The sequence below is a fragment of the Neomonachus schauinslandi genome, chromosome 6 (assembly GCF_002201575.2).
Source record: "Neomonachus schauinslandi chromosome 6, ASM220157v2, whole genome shotgun sequence".
In the NCBI taxonomy this organism is placed as follows: Eukaryota; Metazoa; Chordata; class Mammalia; order Carnivora; family Phocidae; genus Neomonachus; species Neomonachus schauinslandi.
Genome location: NC_058408.1, coordinates 41331742 through 41356823, shown reverse-complemented (window position 1 = coordinate 41356823; position 25082 = coordinate 41331742). Strand labels below are relative to the sequence as shown.

The following is a 25082-nucleotide window of genomic DNA, read 5'->3' as shown; positions in this document are numbered from 1 at the left end:
TTAAATGCCCAATAAACATTCTCTTTTAAATGTCTGTTTCTATGTTTCCGGCCACATAAGCTGCTGTCTCTGAGAGGAAAGACCATGTCTTACTGGTTTTTGAGTAACATTTAAGCTAATGTTAAACTAATATATGCTTATTTTAGAAAATCTAGGAAACAAAAATATAAAAAGGAGGGGCGCCTGGGTGGCTCAGTCGTTAAGCATCTGCCTTCAGCTCAGGTCATGATCACAGGGTCCTGGGATCGAGCCCCGCATCGGGCTCCCTGCTCAGCGGGAAGCCTGCTTCTCCCTCTCCCACTCCCCCTGCTTGTGTTCCCTTTCTCGCTGTGCCTCTCTCTGTCAAATAAATAAATAAAATCTTTAAAAAAAAAATATATATATATATATATAAAGGAGAATAAAAATTTATTGAAATGCCACCATCCAGAAATAATTTGTTAAAATTTTGACGTCTTTTTGATCTTTATTTCTATTACTGGTTTTAGGCAATACTTTTCATCAGGTTTTGATCTTTTACTATATATCAGGCACTGTGCTAAGAACCTAACAGTAATTTTCTTTTTAGTACTTATGAAGTAAGTACTGGTACTATTTTTTTTTTTTTTTAAATATTTTATTTATTTATTTGACAGAGAGAGAGACAGTGAGAGCAGGAACACAAGCAGGGGGAGTGGGAGAGGGAGAAGCAGGCTTCCCGCCGAGCAGGAAGCCCGATGTGGGACTCGATCCCAGGACCCTGGGATCATGACCCGAGCCGAAGGCAGACGCCCAACGACTGAGCCACCCAGGCGCCCAGTACTGGTACTATTATTATCATTTTACAAATTAAGAAAATGAAACTTAGTAAAAAAAACAAAACCCAAAAACTTCAGGCTTATAAGCTTATAAGTGGAAAGGCCAGGATTTATATATGTGTGTATTATTATTATTGATTAACTGTTTTAGAAATTGGGATCATACTGTATTATAATCTTTTCATCCGTATTTTTTTTCCATTGAGGCATTTTTATTTACACGGATGTATTACATCCCTAGAAAAATGATCCCAGAAAAATTTTCCCTCCTGTGTGTTTTCGTCTTGCTTCTTCATGGGTTGTGAGAGGTTGACTGATGCCAGAGATTGTTAGTACAATGAAACCAAACTAGTGGGACGGGAGCAGATTCTTCTGCCATTTTTCTAGATCTTCGAGTTGTACATCAGACCTGGGGCTGATCGCTCCACACTTGTTTAACCTGCCCATGAGGTTCACAGCAATTTTCCTTGCTCTGTGATCATCAGTGACTTCAAATTCACCAGTGTAACCATGCTTCATCATCACAGTTAGAAACCGGATGATGACTTTGGAGCACGGCCTAATAAGAACCTGGCGTTTGCCTCTTTTCAGCGTTGTTCATGCTCTTGAGAGCATCTGCCAGGACATTCGTGTGCATCATTATGGTGACATGGAAGGAGGACGGGAGGGCCGTCTGTATTTTTTTATATCCTTAAAATGTCTTCAGTGGGGAGGGCTTTTAATGACTGCATTAAATTTTGCCATATAAATGTAATATAAATGATTACCTAGGATGACAGCGTATTTCTGAATTTTCACCAGTACCAATAAAGTAGTGACAAGGAGGATGAATGCCTGACAGGTCTTTATTGCTGCTTCTCTTTATTTCCATAGCCTGCATTCCTGTGGCAAAATTGCAAAATCAGAGAGTAAGCACATTTTCAAAGCTTCTGATGCATATTACCAGATTGCCCTCCAGAATACACCTCTATCCCCCACCCCCACCCATTTCCCCTGATCTCATAACAGTCCTGGGATTCTCATTTTAAGAAATCTTTACTAATTTGTGAGGTGAAAAAAAATGCCATATTTGAATCCTGTTGTTTTCATCTTTGTATTTCGTAGGGACTCATGCGGTGCTTGTTTGATGAGTGCGTCCATTTTGAGTTTTGGGTTCTGTATTTTTCCCTGTCTTGTTGGCAACCTTTTAGAATTTGCAACTTCTAATTGAACTGACCAAGAAAACCACAAAATTGAGCATTGGAGTATGAGAGTCTGTTGGTACCAAGCGAGCCTCTCCTGTAGGTAAAAGGCATGAATGTTGTGGCTCTTTAATATTTTGTTGTTTTGGAGGCTTTGTGTGCCTGAGTAAGGATAATTTCCAGGTTCTTGGCTGTGGATCAATGTTGAAATAATGGCCTAACTAAGCAGATGAGCAATATGGTATATGTTGTGTTGTATTCTTTAACCAGCATTTATATGTGCAGCCGCCTTAACTCTAGATTATGAGTTCCTTGAAGGCAGGCATTGTGCATTTTATTCACATTATTGAGAGAACTGTTTATTGGTATAATCACTGAAAAAGAAATCATTTGCTTGCAAGGTAATTTTAGTCTAATAAAATGAATGTAAGTCAAATCTCACATTCTACTTTTTAAAATCAGAATCAGATGTTTCACCATAAAGACTTTGCAAACATTTGTTATAAATTTATTGAATGCCTAATACTATATTTGGCTGAAATAGTAGTCTAGTTGGACAACAGTATATAGATACGTAGGCGAAAGACAAGTGCATTGTGTGTAAGATTTCAGAGTAGAGTTGAGATGTTATGGAGACTGAAAAAAGGAAAGACCCCAGGGGGAATGTTGGTCAAGGGCATTTTAGTGAAGCAAGTAATAGGGTCTCATTCTGACCCTTAAAGGAAATGTCTGCTTTTCATTTGCAGAGATGTAGGGACTCTTGGCTGGGGAAGCAGCGAGCAGAAGTCTAGAGCCAGGAATGAGAAAGGGGAGGATGGGAAGGAGACCTGCCAATTGACACAGATTTTGTTTTAGTGAAGAAATAAGGTTGGATATTAAAGTTGGTCAGTTTGGGGGAGGAAGATATGGAATACCCAGCTGAGGAGTTTAAATTTAATCTGTTTCCTATTGTAAATTTTTTTTTTTAAAGATTTTATTTATTTGACAGAGAAAGACACAGCGAGAGAGGGAACACAAACGGGGAGTGGGAGAGGGAGAAGCAGACTCCCTGCCGAGCAGGGACCCCGATGCGGGACTCGATCCCGGGACTCCAGGATCATGTCCTGAGCCGAAGGCAATCGCTTAACCAACTGAGCCACCCAGGCGCCCTCCTATTGTAAATTCTTAATCAGGAGGCAGTTTTAACTAGCAGGTACTGTTTACTCGCCTATGGGCAAACAGTTGTTAAGCGTTCAAACCCAGGTCTTCTGATTCCACAAAGCAAATAGATTTGTCTGAAGGCTTAGCAAAGATGGGATTGAATAGGTCTTGGTACTAGAAGGCACCTCACAGTCAGGGTCAGAAGCATTTGAAGCAAACAGCCAAGATGCCTGAGCCCCAGTTCTCCTGTTTGTTCACGAGTGTGGACTAGATATCTTGAAAGTTTCTCCCAGATCTAAAATCCAGTGATTGAGCTTAAGTAGAAGTTGTGCAAGGTGAGAAGTTTAAGAGGCAGAGTGTCTAGACAAATTTGAAACCTTGGAAGCTAGAGGCACTATTGACTGAAAAGGGGAAGTTAGAGAAGGAAGCAGACTTCTTTTCTGCTTTATCTTTTTGTTTGAATACTTGCTTTTTTAAAAATTTTCTTTCTTTATTTGTAGGCAGGATAAGATCAGTTTGGTTTTAGGCAAATGGAGTGGTCCTATAGGCAGCTAAAAATATAGGAATTAATCCTGGGTGAGTGACTAGGGTTGGTAATGCAGTTGTGGAGTCATCAGCTGAAAGGGATCTTTTGAACCTGTGGGTATTGATGAGCACCTAGAAGCTATACAAAGTGTTGAGAAACACTAAGACCAAGCGGAGGAAAAGGAACGAGAAAACTGGTAGAAACCAGAAGAGCACAATGACACAAAAACAAAGGAAGTGAGAGTTTCAAGAAAACAGCTATGAAGGCTGTGGTGGCAAGTGTATTGAAAGTGAAGATGAGTTCAAGCCCATCATGACTTTGACCTGCGGTGGCATTGGTAGCAGTAGTACTATCCCAGGGGGCTGTGGAAGCAGCAGCAAGTTGAAGTCAAAATTGTATGTAACTGTAGGTAACTAAATAGAGTCACTCTTTCCCCCACAAGAGTAATTGCAAAAGGTATCACAGTACAGTTGAATTTGGAGATGACGGTGAGGTCAAGTGAAAGGAGTGTGTGTGGTTTTCCCCTTAAATACAGAAGATGTGAGTATCGAAGTCAGGCAGTAACAAGAGCTCCCCCCTTACCAAGCACGAGGGATTGGTGGTAGAATGAGGTTGGTAGGATAGGGGGCGGGAGGGGGATATGGTTGCAGAGGCTCGCACAGCCTGGGTTTTTCAGGTTTCATTACGAGAATGGAAACCATCTGCCTTTCCTAGCCTCTCAGTATATTGATGAAACAGGAACCTCTCTGTAAAGAGTCATGCAGAATGAGCGCTGCCTGCCCCAGATACTGGTCTTGGGGCCGACTGTCTTTTTCCAAAGGTGGCCACCCCAGTGTATATCCTGCCCTGTTTGCTTTTCTTAAATTGTGAAGCTGGCGTTCTTCTATCAAGCTGGGCTCCTAGTTCCTTTCCCTGGGACCTGGGCAGACCTTTATAATTGCCTCACCTGACAATGCAGAAATGACACTGCTTGACTCCCGAAGTTTGAGTCCTAAAAGACTGCCCATATAGCTTGCACCTGCATCTTCCTGACTCGGGACGCAAGGCTGGGGTGTCCGGAGCGAACAAGGAATAAATCCAGCTCCACCCAAGCTGCTCTGCTAGGGAGATCATGTGGAGAGACACAGACCCAGAGACACTACTGAGGAGCCTATGTTTTTGCAGCCTCAGACACTGTGGAGCAGGGACCAGCCATCTCTTCTGTGTTCGGCACAATCTCCTGACCCGCACAGTCCATGGGCATAATAAATGCTTGTTTTACTCCACTCTGTTTTGGGGTGGTTGTTACACAACCACAGTAACTGGAACAGATGCCAATTCAGAGTCTGTCAGCATGATCAAAGAAGAAATGAGGAATCAGAAGGCTGACAGAGTTGCAGCTACACTTATTCTGCAACTTGTTGGCATAGCCGAATGGCAGATTCTGCAAAACCAAAGCTCCCTCATGGCCGAGATAATCCTTCCTCTAGCTTTACTGAGAAACTTGGCAAGATCTAGATAAGAAAACTTGGGGATTTTTATGGACATCTAGATGTGTTGCCTTTAGCCCTAGAGGTTGGTTGTTGGGATGGTGGGCCCTTCCCCATGGTGGAACAGACTAGACTGTTGGACGGTAGAGGCTCAGCTAGCAAATGACAGAGGGTTAGTGTTTGGCTGGCTTCAGAAACAAACTAGGTTAGTTCTGACAGTGTCAACTTTTTATTTATAATGAATGGAATAATCTGGTTTTGAAAGCTTTGATGACTTCGTTTTTCCCAAAAGATACATTCTTCAAAGATGTGGACTGTGTTTTCATTTTTGACAGTTGCCTACCAGGAGTTCCCTGGGCATTGAGGCGGATTGCAGTGAGGGACCTTCATTCTGGTGTTCGTGCAGTTTAACCCATGAGGATATGACAGGTTCCTTGATTTTGATAGACCATTTGGTAGACAGCAAGGCAGAAGATCTTCGTCCCTAGCATTTTCCAACACTGACTCTTGTTGCCCATGAGCTGTGTAAGACAGAACTGACTTTGGAAACATCTGTAACAGATGTGGCAGCAGAAAATCTGTTTGACTGTTGTAGGGACCTTCTCTGGAGCTAAACCTGTACTTCCTAGGAAAGTAATTAGCAAGTTTTTGGTGAAATGGTGTCAGACAGGATTCCCAGAGCTGTTGGTGAGCAGATGGTTAACCAAGAAGTTTGCTAAGCCGAAGAGCTCCAAAAATTCAAGGTATACCTGGCCCCTCGTGGAAAGTTCTGGGCGTCAGACTTCAGTCATTCCCTTCACATAGTTGAAAGAAAAACCTCAAATAAGTAAATCAGACTTCACAGGAAAAGGAAAGCAGTGTTTTGTGATTTTAACCTTTCTGGAGACTATACACAAACGTGGATCTCTGTTGCCTAAGGAGTCAGCAGCTGCTGCTGTGTGGTCCGGGTGCTGCGCTCACATGGGCTGTGCGGAGCCGGCAGTGCTGGGCTTGTGTTTGTGTGGGAAGTGCGTAACTAGCCACTTGTTACAGAAGCAACTCGTTGCCCTTCCTGAGTGAGTGGTGTGAAGAAAACTCAGTGGGCTCTTCTCCTTCTCTTGTTAAAACCCTCACAAATCTCTTGGGGCACCTGGGTGGCTCAGTTGGTTAAGCGACTGCCTTCGGCTCAGGTCATGATCCTGGAGTCCCGGGATCGAGTCCCGCATCGGGCTCCCTGCTCGGCAGGGAGTCTGCTCCTCCCTCTGACCCTCCTCCCTCTCATGCTCTGTCTCTCATTCTCTCTGTCTCAAATAAATAAATAAAATCTTTATAAAAAAAAAAACCCTCACAAATCTCAAACAGATGACACTATTATATACTCCCCTGTCTTTTTGTTGTTGTTCTCTGTCCTGTTAATTGATTTACTTGGAATGCCTAGTGATTGTAAATACTTAGTTCCAGATATTTACAAATGGTTCCTAATTGAATGAGTTGTCTCGCTAGAGTCTCACGCGTTAATTAGGTGTGGCTTGTGGCTCTTGAAACTGACCAGAAACCCCCAAGTTCTCTTGAAAATTCTGGTTACCATTAATATTTGGCTTAAAAAGGGATTTGTTTGTGACACATGATGTTTTCTACTCTGCTTTCATGCCTTCTTTTTCAGGCTAGCACTAAGCTGAAATGAAATTGGGAAGTGTTTTAAGCTTTGAGGGACCCCACAAGCTGCTGTTAAAATAGGATTCCTTGACACACTGCAGGCTCTGGCTTTTTGAGATTTGAACCATGTTCCACTTTTGTAATTCCTTGAAACGTTTGTCTCAGAACTGCAAAATAATGACGACTTTGCCTTTCTTATGTCTGTGCCACTAACTGAAAACCTCTTAAAAAATAAGAGATTGAGAGTGGAATAAGCCAGGTCACTGGCCGGGCCTGTGGGGTGTTGAATGTTATCCTGGGATTGCTTTGCCGCATTTTTCTGATTCCTGCCATTTCTTTGATGTCTTCTTCAGAACGTGCTTAAGGCCTCCTTGGTTTCACTCTGTGCTACTAGAATTGAATCCATCCACGTGCCCCTCCTCCCCCTCAAGTCTGACTGTCAACTCTTAGGAGTTGTGGTTATGAAAGTGTGGTCCTTGGATCTCAAGGGGTTCTTGTCCCTTTCACAGAAGAGTCCCTTAACCTAAAATGCTATTCATAATAACTCAGATGTCGTTTGCTTTTTCCGTGGTGCTGACATTTACACGATGATGCAAAAAGCTGTGGCAGGTAAAAGTGCCGGTGCCTTAGCTTAGGTCAAGGCAGTGGCACCAAACTGTACTAGTAGTCACTGTGTTCCTCCCTCACGGTGAAGAAGAAAAAAAAGTCATACTCCCTTAAAAATGTTCTTCAATGAAACAGTAAAAATTAATTGTATCAAATCTTGATGCTCAAAGACACTTTATTTTTAGGGTTATAATTTACCTACAGTAAAATTGATCCTAATTTTTTGGGCGCCTGGGTGGCTCAGATGGTTGGGCATCTGCCTTCGGCTCAGGTCATGATCCCAGGGTCCTGGGATCGAGTCCCACAAGGAGCCTGCTTCTCTCTCTCTCTCTCTCTCTCTGTCTCTCATGAATAAATGAATGAAATCTTTAAAAATAAAAAAAAAATTGATCCTAATTTTTTGTGTACAGTTCTTAAAAATTTGACAAATGGATACAGTTGTTTGTAACCACCACCTCCACAAATAAGATATAGGACAGATCCATCCCCCCTAAAGGTTTGTTTCTCTGTGTCCCTTTGTAGCCGAACTAATCTTACTTTGCTCCTTGGTGAGTCACAGGTAAAAACTACACCAGGTGATGTGATGAGCACTCGGTGTTATATGCAACTGATGAATCACTGACCTCTACCTCTGAAACTAATAATACACTATATGTTAATTAATTGAATTTAAATAAAATTAAATTAAAAAAATACTACGCCAGGTGAGTTGTTGCACAAAGGAAACTATTTGCAGCAAATAAGGAGATCACGGGGAATAACTTCCAAAGCTGTGACTCCCTGAGCAAGTGTGGGTGGGCTCCTTTTATTTAGGGTTAGTGTGAATATTTAAAAAGGAGAGCCTTGTCATATGTAGAGGTGGGTGGAAGGTCGCACATGTGCCTTCAGGAAACATGCCTATGCGTACATTTTATGTTATGTAAATGAGGCTTGTTCTCCTCCTTGGGCGGAGAATTTAATAATATAATGAGGCAAAGGTAGTTGTTGGTCATTCTAGAAGTCACTCTATGGTCCATCTGCGCAGGCTTGAGTTGGGGCTTACACTCAAGCTGGTCTGGGTGGTCTGGGTTGGCTGGAGGTCTTGTCAGGTTAATCACTGTTGCCTGAGGGGTTGTGGTTTTCAATTTTTGGCACTTATGACTAAAGCTACTGTAAGAATTTGCAGGTGGTTATGTGAACATAAGTTTTCATGTCACCCAGAAGTGAGATTGTTGGGTCATATGGTAAACATGTTTAAGAAAGAGGCACATTATTTTCCAAAGTGGTTGTACCATTTTGCATTCCCACTAGAAATGCATGGGAGTTCCAGTTACTCTACCACCTGGTCAGCCCTTCAGCATTGTCAGTCATTTGTGTTAAGCCATTCTCAGTTTGTACTGGTATCTCATTGTGGATTTAATTTGCATTTTTTCTAATAACTAATGGTACTGGACATCTTGTGTGCTTAGCTATCATCTGTATGTCATCTTTGGTGAAGTGACTATTCACATCTTTTGCCTGTTTCCCTTACCCACCCACCCCACCCCCCCATTTCTTAATTGGGTTTGTTTTCTTGCTAAGTTTTGAGAGGTTTTAAAAAATTATATTCTAGATAAAAGACATTGATCAATTATGTAATTCATATATGTTTTCTCCAACCTTAGTACACAATTTACTATTCTATGTGACAAACTGAGTATGCGAAAGCACTTTTGCTATATTGTGAAATAAGATGGCTGTCTCCAGGAAAAGCAATTTGTGATTGAGTTACTAGCTGAAATAGCTCATTTTTGTTCCTCCACAGACTCTCATTTTTCCTTGAAAGAATGCCTGGCAAACTGACTATTGAGACTTGCACATGTTCTCAAATTTCAAAATTATCTAAAAAGTACTTGAGATATTTTCTCAAAAATGAAGAAAGTGAACCTGTCACTAGAAAACAATTGATAGTTTTTCTGCTGATGATAAAATTAGAGCCTTTTTTAAAAAATAGAATTTTTTAAATTCCTATCATCTTACAGGTTCCTAATAGTTAAATCTCTCTGATGAGACTGGTGGTGATATTATATGATTTGGAATGTTGGGTAGTGAAAAGAGTCAGCATTTGCAAGACCTGTAGTACTCAGTAAACTAATACTTTCCAGATGACCAGTATATGTGATAAAATCAAACATGGGTAGGTAAAAGATCCATTCAAAATACAAGGTATAGCAATGGATTGTAACATGAAGAGTTCAAAAAGCCTTTGATACAGTTTCAGGTTCCAGGTTGCAACTAACCTTTAAGAAACTGCCACTTTGTTGAGTTTTGGTATAGGGTCAAAAAAGAATATGCACAATTATCTAGGGGTGCCTGGTGACTCGGTCGTTAAGCTTCTGCCTTCGGCTCAGGTCATGATCCCAGGGTCCTGGGATCGAGCTCCACATCAGGCTCCCTGCTCCACGGGAAGCCTGCTTCTCCCTCTCCTACTGCCTCCTGCTTGTGTTCCCTCTCTCGCTCTTTGCACTCTGTCAAATAAATAACTAAAATCTTTAATAAAAAAAAAAGAATATGCACAATTATCTAAACAGGCTATTAAAATACTCTTCCCTTTTCCATCTGTCTATCTGTATGAGGCTGGATTTTCCTCATATACTTCAACAAAACATGTCAAGAGACTGAATGTAGAAGGAGATATGAGAATCCAGCTGTCTTCTGTTAAACCAGATATTAAAGAGATCTGTAAGCATGTGAAACAGGATAGTTTTTTTTTGTTTTAGAAGTTTTATTTTGCAAAAATATTAACATGTAGCAAGTTCGCTATACTTGATTACTTGATAAATACTTTTTAAACATCTGTTTGAAATTCTAATATGGTAAATGGGAAAAGATAAATAGTCCACATCAATCTAAGTTCTTTGGGGTCTTCAGTAATTCTGAAGAGTGCAAAGAAGCTCTGAGATCAAAAAAAGTGTATGGATTGCTACTTAAGAGAATTTAATTTGAGCATATGGTTGTGTTCTGGGGGTGGAGAATGTGGTATGCCCTGAGTCGCCTTTGGTTTAAGGCTTCTCGTTCTCAAAAAGGAATTTAAATGTACTTTACAGAATTGCTAACTTTTATATTCTTTATTTTTATTTTTTAAAAATATTTATTTATTTGTCAGCAAGAGAGAGCATGCACAAGCAGGGGAAACAGCAGGCAGAGGGAGAAGCAGGCCCCCCACTGAACAAGGAGCCCGATGCAGTACTTGATCCCAGGACCCCAGGGTCATGACCCGAGCCAAAGGCAGAGGCCTAACCGACTGAGCCACCCAGGCACCCCTAATTTTTATCTTCTTTAAAATGAGATATTATAGATACCTCGTTAATCCTGTCTTCTATTATCATAGGTGATATTCAATACTTAGAAGTAAACCAAGTACCTGGTATTATGGGAAGATGTGTACCTCTTTCTTCACCAAATCAGCCAGAAACCTTACGAGAAAGTAAAAACATGTACTTAGTCCCTCCCCTTTTTATGTTAAATAGAGTTTCTCATTAACACTGAAAGTATATGGCTGGTATGGGAGGAACAATGAGAGGACTCTGCTAACCCATAAACTGGGTGTTAAACAGACCTGGGGAGATGTCCTGTTGGCCATATAGGTCAATGATATATTCAGCCTGGCCCCATAGCTGTATTCTCTGTTTTGACACTTACTTTTTAGCTCTCATGGGTATTTTCTAACCGAAATTATTGTAAGTCACCTTTCTTCATTTTGCTAGTGCTTTATCTTCTGGTATTTAAACTGTCAGAGGGAGGGGCGCCTGGGTGGCTCAGTTGTTAAGCATCTGCCTTCGGCACTGGTCATGATCCCAGGGTTCTGGGATCGAGCCCCACATCGGGCTCCCTACTCAGAGGGAAGCCTGCTTCTCTCTCTCTTGCTGTCTCTCTCTCTGTCAAATAAATAAGATCTTTAAAAAAAAACCAAAAAACTGTCAGAGGGAATAGGATGCATGCAATTTCTGTTTTAAAGTCATAGGCAGCAAACACCCTGAGTGAATACCCAGAAGAACTGGTTAAGAAGTCATTGAAGGATCAAAACAGATCTCTTCGTTTAGGTGCATGAAGATTATAATCTTTGTATACTAGAGACCGTATAATTATAAAATGATTCCCTTTTGGCTTTTATATGCAGTAATACTCAATTATAACATTTAAATTGTGGATATTGGCCCATTGTTAGGCGGCCAATTTTTTTTGTTTTTCGTTTTTTCTCTTCTGTGTCTATCTTTATTTGCACTTCTGAAAAGCAAGTGTCATTCTCACTACACCAGTATAGAATGCTACCTCAGAAGTGGTTGGTCTTTTTTTTAATGTGTATCACTTTTATTTATTTATTTATTTTTCCAAGTTTTATTCATTTATTTATTTAAAGATTTTATTTATTTATTTGACAGAGAGACACAGTGAAGTGAGACAGGGAACACAAGCAGGGGGAGTGGGAGAGGGAGAAGCAGGCTTCCCGCCGAGCGGGGAGCCCGATGCGGGACTCGATCCCAGGACCCTGAGATCATGACCTGAGCCGAAGGCAGACGCTTAACGACTGAGCCACCCAGGCGCCCCTGTTTTTCCAAGTTTTAATTTAAATTTCAGTTGGTTAACATACAATGTAATATGAGTTTCAGTTGTAGAATTTAGTGAGTCAGCACTTCCATATCACACCCAGTGCTCATCACAACAAGTGCCCTCCGTCATCCCCATCACCTATTCAACCCAAATCCCCTCCTCCCACATCTCCCCTCTGGTAACCATCCATTTGTTCTGAGCAGTTAAGAGTCTGTTTCTTGGTTTTCCTCTCTCCCCCCACACCCCGTGCCCATGTTCCTTTGTTTCTTAAATTCCACGTGAGTGAAATCATACAGTATTTGTCTTTCTCTGACTGACTGACTTTGCTTAGCATTCTCTAGCTCCACCCATGTCAAATGGCAAGACTTCATTCTTTTTTATGGCTGTGTAATATTCCTCTATACGTGTGTGTGTGTGTGTGTGTGTGTGTGTGTGTGTGTGTGTGTACATAGGGTAGTTCTATTTTTAACTTTTTTTGAGGAACCTCCATACTGTTTCCAGAGTGGCTGCACCAGCTTGCATTCCCACCAACAGTGTAAGAGGGTTCCCCTTTCTCCGCATCCTCGCCAACATTTGTTTCCTGTGGTATTAATTTTAGCCATTCTGACTGGTGTGAGGTGATACCTCATTGTAGTTTTGATATGTTTTCCTGATGATGAGTGATGTTAAGCATCTTTTCATGTGTCTGTTAGCCATCTGTATGTCTTCTCTAGAAAAATGTTTATTCGTGTCTTCTGCCTATTTCTTAACTGGATTATTTGTTTTTGGGGGTGTTGAGTTGGATAAGTTTTTTTTTTTTTAAGATTTTATTTATTTACTTGAGAGAGAGTGCACGAGAGCACATACATGAATTGGGGGCAGAGGCAGAGGAAGAAGCAGACTCCCCACTGAGCAGGGAGGCCGATGTAGGGCTCGATCACAGGACTGAGATCATGACCTGAGCTGAAGGCAGACACGTAACTGACTGAGCCACCCAGGTGCCCCTGATAAGTTCTTTATAGGTTTTGGATACTAACCCTATATCAGATACATCACTTGCAAATATCTCCTCCCATGGAGGAGGCTACCTTTTAGTTTTGTTGATTGTTTCCTTTGCTGTGCAGAAGCTTTTTATTTTTATAAAGTCCCAATAGTTTATTTTTGCTTTTGCTTCTGTTGCCTCAGGAGACATATCTAGTAAAAAGTTGCTCTGGCCAGTGTCAACGAGGTTGCTGCCTGTGTTCTCCTCTGGGATTTTGATGGTTTCCTGTCTCAAATTTAGGTCTTTCATCCATTTTGGATTTATTTTTGTGTATAATGTAAGAAAGTGGTCTGGTTTCATTCTTCTGCATGTGGCTTTCCAGTTTTCCCAGCACCATTTGTTGAAGAGACTGTCTTTTTTTCCATTGGATATTCTTTCCTGCTTTGTTGAAGATTAGTTGGCCATATGGTTGTGGGTCCATTTTGGGTTTTCTATTCTGTTTCATTGATCTATGTGTCTATTTTTGTGCTAGTACCATACTGTTTTGATGATTACAGCTTTGTAATAGAGCTTGAAGTCCAGAATTGTGAGGCCTCCAGCTTTGCTTATCATTTTCAAGATTGCTTGGGCTATATGGGGTCTTTTGTGTTTCCATACATTTTAGGATTGTTCTAGCTCTGAAAAATGCTGTTGGTATTTTGATAGATACCATTAAATGTGTAGATTGCTTTGGGTAGTATAGACATTTTAACAGTATTTGTTCTTCCAATCCATGAGAGTGGAAGTGGGGAAAATTTTTAGAACTTTGTGACTATATCTAATTTGAAAGCATTCTAAATCATAGCACTTAATGGCCTAGTTTCACTCTCTAAACAAGAAACACACTCACCTGCTATATGTATATATTATACATATTTATATTTAAACTAATAATATTAGGAAATCTTCTAATGAGATTTTGGATTTAAAAATGTCTCAGATTAAAGACAAGCTACTCAATGGGAGAAGTATTTGCAAATGACATCTCTGATAAAGGGTTAGTATCCAAAATATATAAGGAACTGATACAGCTCAACACCCAAAAAACAAATAATCCAATTAAAAAATGGGCAGAAGACATGAGCAGGCATTTCTCCAAAGAAGACATATGGATGGCCAGCAGACACATGAAGAGATGTTCAACATCACTCATCGTCATTCAAATCAAAACTACAATGAGATAGCACCTCACACCTGTCAGAATAGCTAAAACCAAAAATGCAAGAAACGACGGGGGTATTGGCGAGAATGCAGAGAAATAAGAACCCTCGTGCATTGTTGGTGGGAGTGCAAATTGATGCAGCCACTGTGGAAAACAGTATAGCGGTTCCTCAGAAAGTTAAAAATAGAACTGCCCTACGATCCAGGAATCGCACTACTGGGTATTTACTCAAAAAATACAAATACATTAATTTAAAGAGATACATGCACCTCTATGTTTATTGCAGCATTATTTACAATATGAAAATTGTAAGCAGCCAGTGAATGAAAGCCAAATATGAGAGCAGCCTGAGTGTCCATTGATAGATAAATGGATAAAGAAGTGGTGTATATATATACAATGGAATATTATGTAGCCATAAAAAGAAATGAAATCTTGCCTTTGGGAACAACATGGAACGAGCTAGAGGGTATAATGCTAAATGAAATAAGTCAGTCGGAGAAAGACAAATATATTTCACTCATATATGGAATTTAAGAAACAAAACAAATGAGCAAAGTTAAAAAAAAAAAGAAAAAGACAAACCAAGGAACAGACTCTTAACTATAGAGAACAAACTGATGGTTACCGGAGGGGAGAGGGGTGGGGGGATGGGGGAAATAGGTGAAGGGAATTAAGAGTACACTTATCATGATGAGCACTGAGTAATGTATGAAATTGTTGAACCACTATATTGTTCACCTGAAACTCATGTAACACTGTATGTTAACTATACTGGAATTTAAAAAAAATTTTTAAAGTCTCAGATTAAAATACCTCCCTTCTGAAAGACTAGCTGCATGAGTAACCCTTCCTCAACCCTTTTTACCCTCACCACCCCTCCCCCCACCCCAAGAAAAGGAAAGCTGTGTTAGGACTTGTACATGTGAGTATAAATTACTATCACACCAAATGGCAGCATGTGTGAATGTTAATGGCACTTTAGTTAATTTGTAGGATTGCTGCTTATATGACTTTTAAGTATAGGCTGTTCAGAGAAAGATTAAATTTTGTCCTCAGATAAACCTGATATAGCTATTTAAATAGTGACTATTTTATTCCGAAATCAGCTGAGAACATAATACTGTTATTTTTAAAGGTTTAAACTTTGATATTTGTTCACAAAGAGCCTTCTGTAAAGATCTAAAAACACGGGCGCCTGGGTCGCTCAGTTGGTTAAGCGACTGCCTTCGGCTCAGGTCATGATCCTGGAGTCCCGGGATCGAGTCCCGCATCGGGCTCCCTGCTCAGCGGGGGGTCTGCTTCTCCCTCTGACCCTCTTCCCTCTCATGTGCTTGCTCTCTCTCATTCTCTCTCTCTCAAATAAATAAATAAAATCTTTAAAAAAAAAAAAAAGATCTAAAAACACTTTTGGGAGTGGTAGTTTGCTGAAGATGGTATGTGATCACAGGTGTTAACTTAGGCAGTAGTTGACTTGTTCCTGGAACATGTTGTCTGTGATTTCAGTCCTTTCCCCTTACCTTGATTACAGAGAGGTACAGAAAGCAGTCAACACTGCCCAGGGATTATTTCAGAGATGGACAGAGCTCCTCCAGGACCCTTCCACAGCAACGAGGGAAGAAATCGACTGGACCACCAACGAGCTGAGAAACAACCTCCGGAGCATAGAGTGGGATCTCGAGGACCTTGACGAGACCATCAATATCCTTTTCTATGGTGCCTATGCCTTTGGGGTCGACAGAAAAGTGAACACGTTTTTATCCTCATTTCTCAAGTTCGTCGATAAGATATTTCCTTTTATAATGATTGATACTGCTTATATTTGTACCATGATACACTTGAAATACTTGCCCAGTAAGCCAAGGGGCAGGGGCCACCTTCTTCTACGGTGCATGATAAATCCGGCAACACGGAGACAATGTGGTGCAGTGGTTATAAGCTCGGACCCTGGAGGCAGACTGTGTGTTCAAGTCCTGGCTACACCAGTTACTAACTTTGTGACTTTGGGCACCTTGCTCTCTGCTTCAGTTTCCTCTTCTGTAGAAAGTTAGGATAACAGTAGTTACTGTCTCATAGGGTTGTGGAAAGTTGAACAGGTAAGTGTGGGGCCTGACACGCAGTGAGCTGCTGTGAGTGTTAGTCACTATTCCGTAGAGGTGTATACAGACCAGTGTCCTACATTGTTAATTAGAAATCAAAAGAAAATCCTTTTGTGGACTGTCTTTTTTCTGTTCAAGAAGTGATGTGTTACAACGCCAGTGTCCATCAGAGAGCATTTTGTACCATGAAACTGCATTTAGTAAAAGCAGATCTGTTCTGTTAAGTCATGCTGTTGAGGGGAGGTACACTGACCTGACTGGCGAACCAGAGAATGATGGCCTTTTTTCAGCTGGAAAAATTCCAGTTAATCAAAAATTTTGAAGATATGCCAGTTGCATGTTCTCAGTTCTCTCTCGTTCTCTCTGTAAGTGTGATCTAGGAAACCAGCTTTTCAGGTTCATATGCAGTTAATAAGTGGAGGGCATAATCTATTTATAATATTTCTATTCATCATATGACCCTGGGTACCTTTTAAATTATTTTAAAAAGTATATTGTTAAAAATTAGTGGAACAAAATGTGTGAGAAGGTGGGATCAAAAACACAGGTACAGGGAGATACCTTGAGATAGAGGGAAGAGAAGAAGAGTGGGGAGACAGAAATTGTGAGAGAAGGAGGACAGAAGTGTTAACAGATACACACACACCTTGGAGATACTGTGGTTCGGTTCCAGACCACCACAGTAAGGGGAGTATCGTGGTCTCAGTAAAGCAACTCAAGTGAATTTTTAGGGTATCCTGGTGCATATAAAAGTTATATCTACACTATACAGTAGTCTGTTAAGTGTGCAGTAGTGTTTTGTCTAAAAACAATGTATATACCTTAATTTAAAAATACTTTATTGCTGGGACACCTGGCTGGCTCAGTCAGTAGAGCGTGTTACTCTTGATCTCAGGGTTGCAAGTTCAAGCCCCACGTTGGGTGTAGAGATTACTTAAAAATAAAATCTTTAAAAAAATACTTTATTTTATTATTTTTTAAAGATTTTATTTATTTGACAGAGAGAGAGACAGGAAGAGCAGGAACACAAGCAGGGGGAGTGGGAGAGGGAGAAGCAGGCTTCCTGCTGAGCAGGGAGCCCGATGCGGGGCTCAATCCCAGGACCCTGGGACCATGACCTGAGCTGAAGGCAGACGCTTAACGTCTGAGCCACCCAGGCGCCCCTAAAAAAATACTTTATTCCTAAAAAAGTCTAGTCATCATCTCAGCTTCCAGCGAGTGACAATCATAGATCACCATAACAAATATAATAATGAAAAAGCTTGAAATATTTTAAGAATTACCAAAATGTGACAGAGACATGAAGTGAGCAGATGCTATTGGAAAAATGGTGCCCATAGACTTGCTCGACACAGGGTTGTCAGAAGCCTTCAACTTGTAAAACACAATGTCTGCTAAATGCAGTAAAACAAAGCACAATAAAACGAGGTATGGCTTTGTATTCATCATTCATTCAGCAAATAATCATTGAGTGTACCATGTGCTGGATATTTTGTTAGTTACTGAGATTGGATTGATAAAGCAAAACAGTATACCAGCCCTCATGGAATTTATGGTGGGGAGTAGTGAGGGGCTCAGGGGACAGGGGAACAGACATTAATCAAATAACACTATGTATTTGCAGACTGTGAGAGAAAAGACCAGAGAGCCATGCGAGTGTCTGACATGGGGCAGCAGGACCAGGCTGGGAATAAGGAGATTAGGGGAAACTTCAAAGAAGCCTCAACCTCTAGATTAATAAGCAGGATTAGCTTCTTGACATAAATGGAATGGTTTGGAACAGCAGATGAAAAAGGCTTGTAAAGCTGTCATGGGAAAGATGATCTGAAGTCAGAAAAGAGTAAACAAAGAGTGCTGGCAGGCATCTGGAAGAGCCCAGCTCAGCCGTGGTCAGCCTGCCATGCATGGACTTGTAGTGAACCCAGTCAGCAGGGGCTGTGTTTCTTAACCTAGTGGGTCTTCTCCACTCAGAGGCACAGAGATCCTCATAGCTGTGGGAAGAGAAAGTTTGAGAATGATGTGTGTCAAGTTGACAGTGTTTTAAGAAACATCGAGCCAGATCTTACTGCTTACCTGTGAGAGATTTTGTGGTTTAACATGATGATGTTTGTTAGGTTTTTAATGATGAAATTGCTTTCCCTTGACTTTTTGACCCACGCATAGTTGAAGCAAACCCTAGAAAATTCAACCTTGATGCAACTGAATTGAGTATAAGAAAAACCTTCATCACAAGTACTCGGCAAGTTGTCAGGGTAAGGAATATGGTCTTGTGTTATTTGTGCAAAAAATAGCCACACTTCTTAGAACTTTTTTTTTTAATTGTAAACTAATAGGTCAACTCTGAAACCACTTTTTAGTATGAATTAAGTGCCAGTTTTCTTCCTAATTTCTCTGATTCAAATAAAGAAATCTGTTTGTAGTATTGTCTAGCTTATTTCTTGGAGCAAAAATGAGAGTAGATGACCGGCTTTGGGGAGGTTACTTGTCCATAGCTTTTGTTTCTCCAAACCAGTTATCTTTTTGCCTCTTTATTTCTCGGTATACTGTATTTTTGGACAAAAGGAAGAATTACTATTGTAGAAACCATTTGGTTTCTTGATTGATTGGTAATCACTTTGCATTGTGAAGAGTGACTCTTACCAGGTTTGGATAGCGGCCTCTTCCACCATCTGAATTGCTTCTGGAACCTTTGCAACCCATGTTACTGACATTTCCATATACAACTGCTTGACAGCCTTTCGGGAGCTGTCCAGAGCAGCATCCATCAGAGTGCAAAACACCAATCCAAGTGAACAAATCTCTAGTCTCAAATTATATAGCTAATAACCTATTGTTTAAAAAAAAAAAAAACTAGGAGAAAATATCATTTAAGTCAAATCTTGTCTCCTTGAGATATGTTTGTATTTTGAAACTATATGGCTAAGCCATTTGATTAGCATAACTAGATGTAAGAGAACCAGCTGTCTTTAACATATGTACTAGAAAGCAGCTTCCTTGAATAAAGAAACTTGGGATCATACCAGCGCTAACATATGGCTTTTTAGGAGTCATCTCAGGCAGGAACCTTGGTATGTGTTTGCCAAAGACTTTATGTCATGTGATTTCCTTTTGAAATTATTTCAAATCGTAGGTTATCACTGAACTTTAATTCTTGTGTCGTCTTTTATTCATTAGTTGCCTTTCTATGTGTGTGTGTATAAATTATTGTTAAGTAAGCCCATACTTTAATGGGCCAGTAACCTTTTGGGACCTAAGTACACCATCTATATGCACTGAGCATTTGTATTAGACACTCCTAATTTCTAGCCAGTTCAGAATGTTATTCTGACAAGAAAGCCCCTTATTCCAAGAAGGTAAGTCCCCAATTATTTATTTTATAAATATAGTTTGCTTTTTTATTTTTTGTAATAGATTTTCTGAAAGACACTGCTGTAGAGGCTGGTATTTAAATAGCGCTGGCAGTGAAGCATAAATTCCTGAACTCAATCACTGTGTTTGTTCTTTTTGCAAGATAGTACTTGTAAATTTTGCAAATTGAAATTCAGAGGTAAATACATTGAAAGTTAAGTTAGTTGGTATAATTTCAAGTAGAAACCAAAGTTCATTTTCTAATACTTGAAGAGGTTTTTAAAGTACATTCTTTGAAGGAAGTATTCTTTTTTTTTTTTTTTTAGATTTTATTTATTTGAGAGAGAGTGAGAGAGAGAGAGCACAAGAGGAGGGTCAGAAGGAGAAGCAGACGCCCCACTGAGTGGGGGAGCCCGATGCAGGGCTCGATCTTGGGACTGTGGGATCATGACCTGAGCCCAACGCAGATGCTTAACCGACTGAGCCACCCAGGCGCACCTGAAAGAAGTATTCTAAATCAAGTCCATATTTCATATATAGTGTTGCAGTACTTCTAGAGTTGAAGTCTAAAGCATACTCAACTGTATAATCCAACTGAGTATTGTAGAGTTTTTAATCATTCTTGTTTTAATTATGACCCCTTTTTCGGAAGCTGTTATTGTTTGCTAGTTGTAGGTTAGCAGTACGTAACTGAGCTTTTGCTGATCTCATTTTGATAAATTCTAATTGAAGTCCTGTAAGAAGAGAAGGAGGTAGTAATGATGCCAACTTGATTTTTTTTTTAAAAGCACCCTGTGTTGATTGACTATTATTGCATTTAGTTAAGCAGCATTTGTATACAGAGATCTCTGGGTTCTAGTTGGAGGAGATAGAGTAGGATCAGAGAGTTAGCCAATTTGGGAAATGAGACCTAAGACTACACTCTGATTTGGGATTTGTCTTTCACAAGCTCACGTAAACTCCTCTGTTAACCATTATCAATAGGTTTTCATTTAGTTGCTCTAAACAGAATACATTTGGATCCACAGCTGATGCCAGGGGTGCTTTCTCCTTCATAGGCAGGAGAATCAGTGATACATTGTGCATTTGTGTGTCTGTGGTTGCTGTCTCTGAAGAATTACATCTTTCTCTTGTTTTTCTTTTCAATTAATGTCCATTGGTTTTGCTTTTAGAAGCCTTCCTTGTTTTAAGAGTCTGTTTTCCCAAGTGTCTTTTAAGGTTGTACAGTTTAGTAAGTTTTGCTGGCGGTTTTTACTGAAGAAAGCAAAATATTCTTTTGTGTGTGTAAATAGCCTTTGATAATTTTGAAGTAATCATTTTTACATTTATGGAGTTATCTACACAATAGCGATTTTGCATGTGGAATTTTTCTGTTGTGGAAATATGTTCCAGGAGTGACCTCATTTTAATTTAGTAGCAAAAGGCTTTGCAGTGTGTGGCAGAGGAATACGGGGGGTGAGCTGTTAGGAGACCTGAGTTCTAGGCTCATCCGTGACCTTAATAAATTTTCATCATGGCAGGTCAATTAGCTTCTTTCACTCTGTGTTTTCTTTATCAATTAAATGGTCCTCACAGACATTTTCTAACTTTAACTTTCAAAGGAATGAGAACTATACATCCCTGTGGGGGGGAAAAAAAAACCCCATCTTGTTCCAACCCAGGAATTGTTCACATATCATTCTAAGTCAAGACAGACATGGTTAACCAAAAAGGATGAGGTGTATAGGGTGTGAGACCTCTTAGTGCGAAGTACTGGGGGATGTATAGTGTCCCATTCACTCAGTTCGGAAGACACCATGAAATGGGAACAGGAGCGTAGATAACCAGGACATTTATTGCTCTTTTGGCAGACAAACCAAATTGTATTGGTACTGCTTCTTGACTGCTGGTTCTAAACTTCATGTGTTAGAAAGATGATTGATTATGTTTTTGGCCTGATGGGTTATTATAGAATGCTTAAAACTGTGTAGTGACTTAGCTTAAAATTCCAAATCCTAATAAGAAGGTAGTCTGTTGCATGGTATCTTACAGCTTTTAACGTCCATAGAAAAAATGCCATCCTGGAAGTGAAAGCCTGGTGCTTTACCTACTGCCATGGCCACACACAGGACGCACACCACACACAGGATGCACAGCACACAGCTGTTGGGGAAGTCATGGCCATCAGGGCTAACCGTCCCTCCCCCACACACATTTATTAAGCAGAAACTTTAAAAACTGGAACTTTTAAAATATCTATTTCATTAAAGTAATGCATGTTCATTAAAGAAAATTAGAAAAATGTTAATAAGAGGAAAAGCTAGAAAAAGAAACCTAAGCTCAAAATAATAAACACCAAACTTTGTTACATTTTCTCATTTTGTTAATGCATGACAGTTGTATTTTTACATAGTTGATCATACTGTTAAGCAATCATAAGCATTTTTTATTTTTTTTAAATTAAAGGTTATCCATACTTACTGTTTTTAAAATGCAAATAATTTTGCTGTATGAGAAAGGTGAAAATGCTTCCCGCCCACTCTGTAATTCCACTCCCTAGAAATAATCACTATTAACAATTTTACATATTATTTCTAGCCATTATATGACCCTGAAATAGACTCTTAAGAGAAATGACATATTATTCTGGATTTACTCTAAGTTACTGTTCTCTGGTTTGGACCTGCTGCTTATTTCTGTTTTTCTTTCATATTATAAATAACACTGCAGTGTACATCTTTGCTTTTTTGGGGGGGGGGTATATATATTTTACTTTTTTTCTTTTTAAGGTTTTATTTTTAAGTAATCTTCACACCCAGTGTGGGGCTCTAACTCACAACCCTGAGATCAGGAGTTGCATGCTCTACCAACTCAGCCAGCCGAGCACCACTTTTATATTGTTTTCTTAAAATAAATCCTGTTAGTGGAGTTGCTAGGTCAAGGCCGTGAATATTTGATACAAATATCACAGCTCTTGATACAAAATGTCAGGTTTTTTCAGAGTCCAGTTTACCTTCCAGCCATTGTTCCAGAACAGTAGGGTTTTGTGTTTTTTTTTTTACATTTTTATTGAAGTATAGCAATAGAGAAAAGTACATATATCCCAAGTATACAGCATGAAGAGTTTATAAACTGATTCACAACCATGGAAACGGCAACCAGAAGCATTCCAGAGCATTCCCAGCACCCCCTAGAAGCTTCTTTGTGTCCCTTTTACAGTCTTTAATTCCCTGCTCATTGTCCTGACTTCTAACAGCAAAAACACATTCTATAGCTGAAGTTCAAAGTTTAATCGAACTTCAGTTACTTTTTCCATAGCCGTGTGTTGATATTTTCATTATGCAAGTAATGTTTATTGTTTTGAAAAATACTATTATAAAATGTATTAAATGCATTTTTAAAGCATATATTATCCATACCAATGAACATTTCAGATATTTCTCTGCATAGTTAATAATATATATAGGATTGCACTATTATTATTGTTTGATTGAATATCCAAATGTCATCTTAAACTCTAATTGGTAATTGGTAACAGGCTCACTTTAAGGCTTCTAGAATCTAAAAAAGAGCAGCTCAGACTTCAGTATTCATAAAACTCACCCAGGGACTTGTTAGCTGTACCTTAGAGTCTGCCTGAGTAGGTCTGGGTGGGGTCCAGGGACCTGCATTTTTTTTTCTTTTTTTTTTTTTTTTTAAGATTTTATTTATTTTGAGAGAGAGTGCAGATGCAGGCAGGGGCGGGTAGAGGGAGCGGGAACGAGAGAATCTCAAGCGGACTCCACGCTGAGCGCGGAGCCCTCAGGGGCTCAGTCTCACGACCCTGAAATCATGACCTGAGCCGAAACCAAGAGTCAGACACTTAACCAGCTGAGCCACCAGGTGCCCAAGGGACCTGCATTTCACCTCAGGTGACTGACTTAAGCAAATCTCACACATTTAAGAAATATGACTTATATCACTGAATTCCCTTTGTATTTTGTGGCAAATACTTTCTTTTACTAAGTATATTTTTCTCAGTTTCTATGGGTGGCCTTTTTTTTTTTTTTGTCTTTGAGGTTTGCGAATGGATGAAATAGGTAGAGAATCCTAGAATTTCTGGGTCAGCTGGACCCTGGACGGAGCACCCCTCAGATGCACTGCCTACCCAGTGTCATTTCCAAGGGCTCATGTATCCTCTTGTTAAAGGCCCCCAACAGCAGGGAGCTTGCTCCTTCTGGATGCGCCATTTCTTATCTGGGGCAGCACTGGTACTTTGTGACAGGTTATAGTAAAATGATCTCTTTACTTTTGCTCTGCTTAACATTTTTTTCTGCAGAAAAACCAAAGTGAGCTTCTAAAACATGAACCAGAATACTCCATGGCCCTGCTTAAAATACCTTAAGGCCTTCCCATTGCCTTTGCACAGGGGCCTGCGAGCTATATAAGAACAGTTTTACATTTTTTTAAAGGATAATTAGAAAACACACAACAAAGAGTATATGACAGGGACTGAATACTTAATATCTACTCCTTATCAAACAGAGTTTGCCAACCCCTGCCGCAGGATAAAATCTAAGCCCCGTGTTTTTGGCCTGCCTACTCTTCTTTCCCCCACCCCTGAACACACAGTTGGCTCCTCCAGCCTCCCTGGCCTGCCTTCTCCACAGCTAAAGGCGCTGAGCTTTTTCCTGCCTCCAGGCTTTTGTACTTGCTGTTCCCTTTGCCTGGAATTCTCAGCCTCTGGCTCTTTCTGTGGTTGGCTCATTCTTGCCCTTCCGATCTCAGTTCCAGTGTTACCCCCATCCTTCCAAAGTGGTGTCCTTCACCCACTCAATCCCAGCCCTGTTTGTTCCCTTCCTTCCCAACACAGTCATCAGCTTATTGATGTGTCTGTGGGATTACTGTTTGCCCCTTCCTCACCATGGTACCCTCTCCACGCGGGCAGGGGCCTTGCCTGTATTGCTCACTGCTCTATGTGGGCACGTATTAGGCTTTAGGGAGCATTTGCCAAACGTAAAATGGGCACTTGGAAAGTTGGAGCAAGGTGGTTATTACTAAGACTCACCACAGTAGGAATGACAAAAACTGTGGCACTGTCCGATCTGCTGTTCACCTGTCACGGGTCTTGGAAGAAGTTTCTAAGAGCCTAATACCTCAATGTTTGCATCTATAAAATAGCCTACTTGCCAACAGAAAATTGTAATGTATTGTGGCAGCCTTTTTTTTCCCCCCAAAGATAATTTGTATTACAGTAATTATGTATTCAGTTCAAATCATTTTAAAGTATATTGGGTTGTGGTTAAATATAAGAAAAAGCGTTCATATTTAATAGTGTTTTGCTTTGGGTTAAGTAATGGGTCCATTCATTTTTCTTTCCATACAAAATTATTTTTGATATTGCTCTAGAAATTCACTCTTGTGTTAGAAATAGTCTATACTGGGGGCGCCTGGCTGGCTCAGTCGGTAGAGCATGTGACTTTTGATCTTGGGGTTGCAAGTTTGAGCTCCACTTTGGGTGTAGAGATTATGGGAGGAAGGAAGGAAGAAAGGGAAGGAGGGAAGGGAGTCTATTCTACACATGAATCCAAC

The 25082-nt window shown here is 40.2% G+C and overlaps 1 protein-coding gene and 1 pseudogene across 1 annotated transcript in view; one reads left to right on the top strand and one right to left on the bottom strand.

Moving 5' to 3' along the window:
* The window catches only part of STX6 (syntaxin 6), a 46381-nt gene that overhangs the window by 5456 nt on the left and 15843 nt on the right, over positions 1-25082 (top strand). The window contains exons 2-3 of the mRNA XM_021682564.1: positions 15617-15786; positions 18342-18436. Of these exons, the coding sequence (XP_021538239.1) occupies positions 15617-15786; positions 18342-18436 (265 nt within the window). The remainder of the gene's footprint in view (positions 1-15616; positions 15787-18341; positions 18437-25082) is intronic.
* Positions 1035-1437, bottom strand: LOC123325109 (annotated as a pseudogene).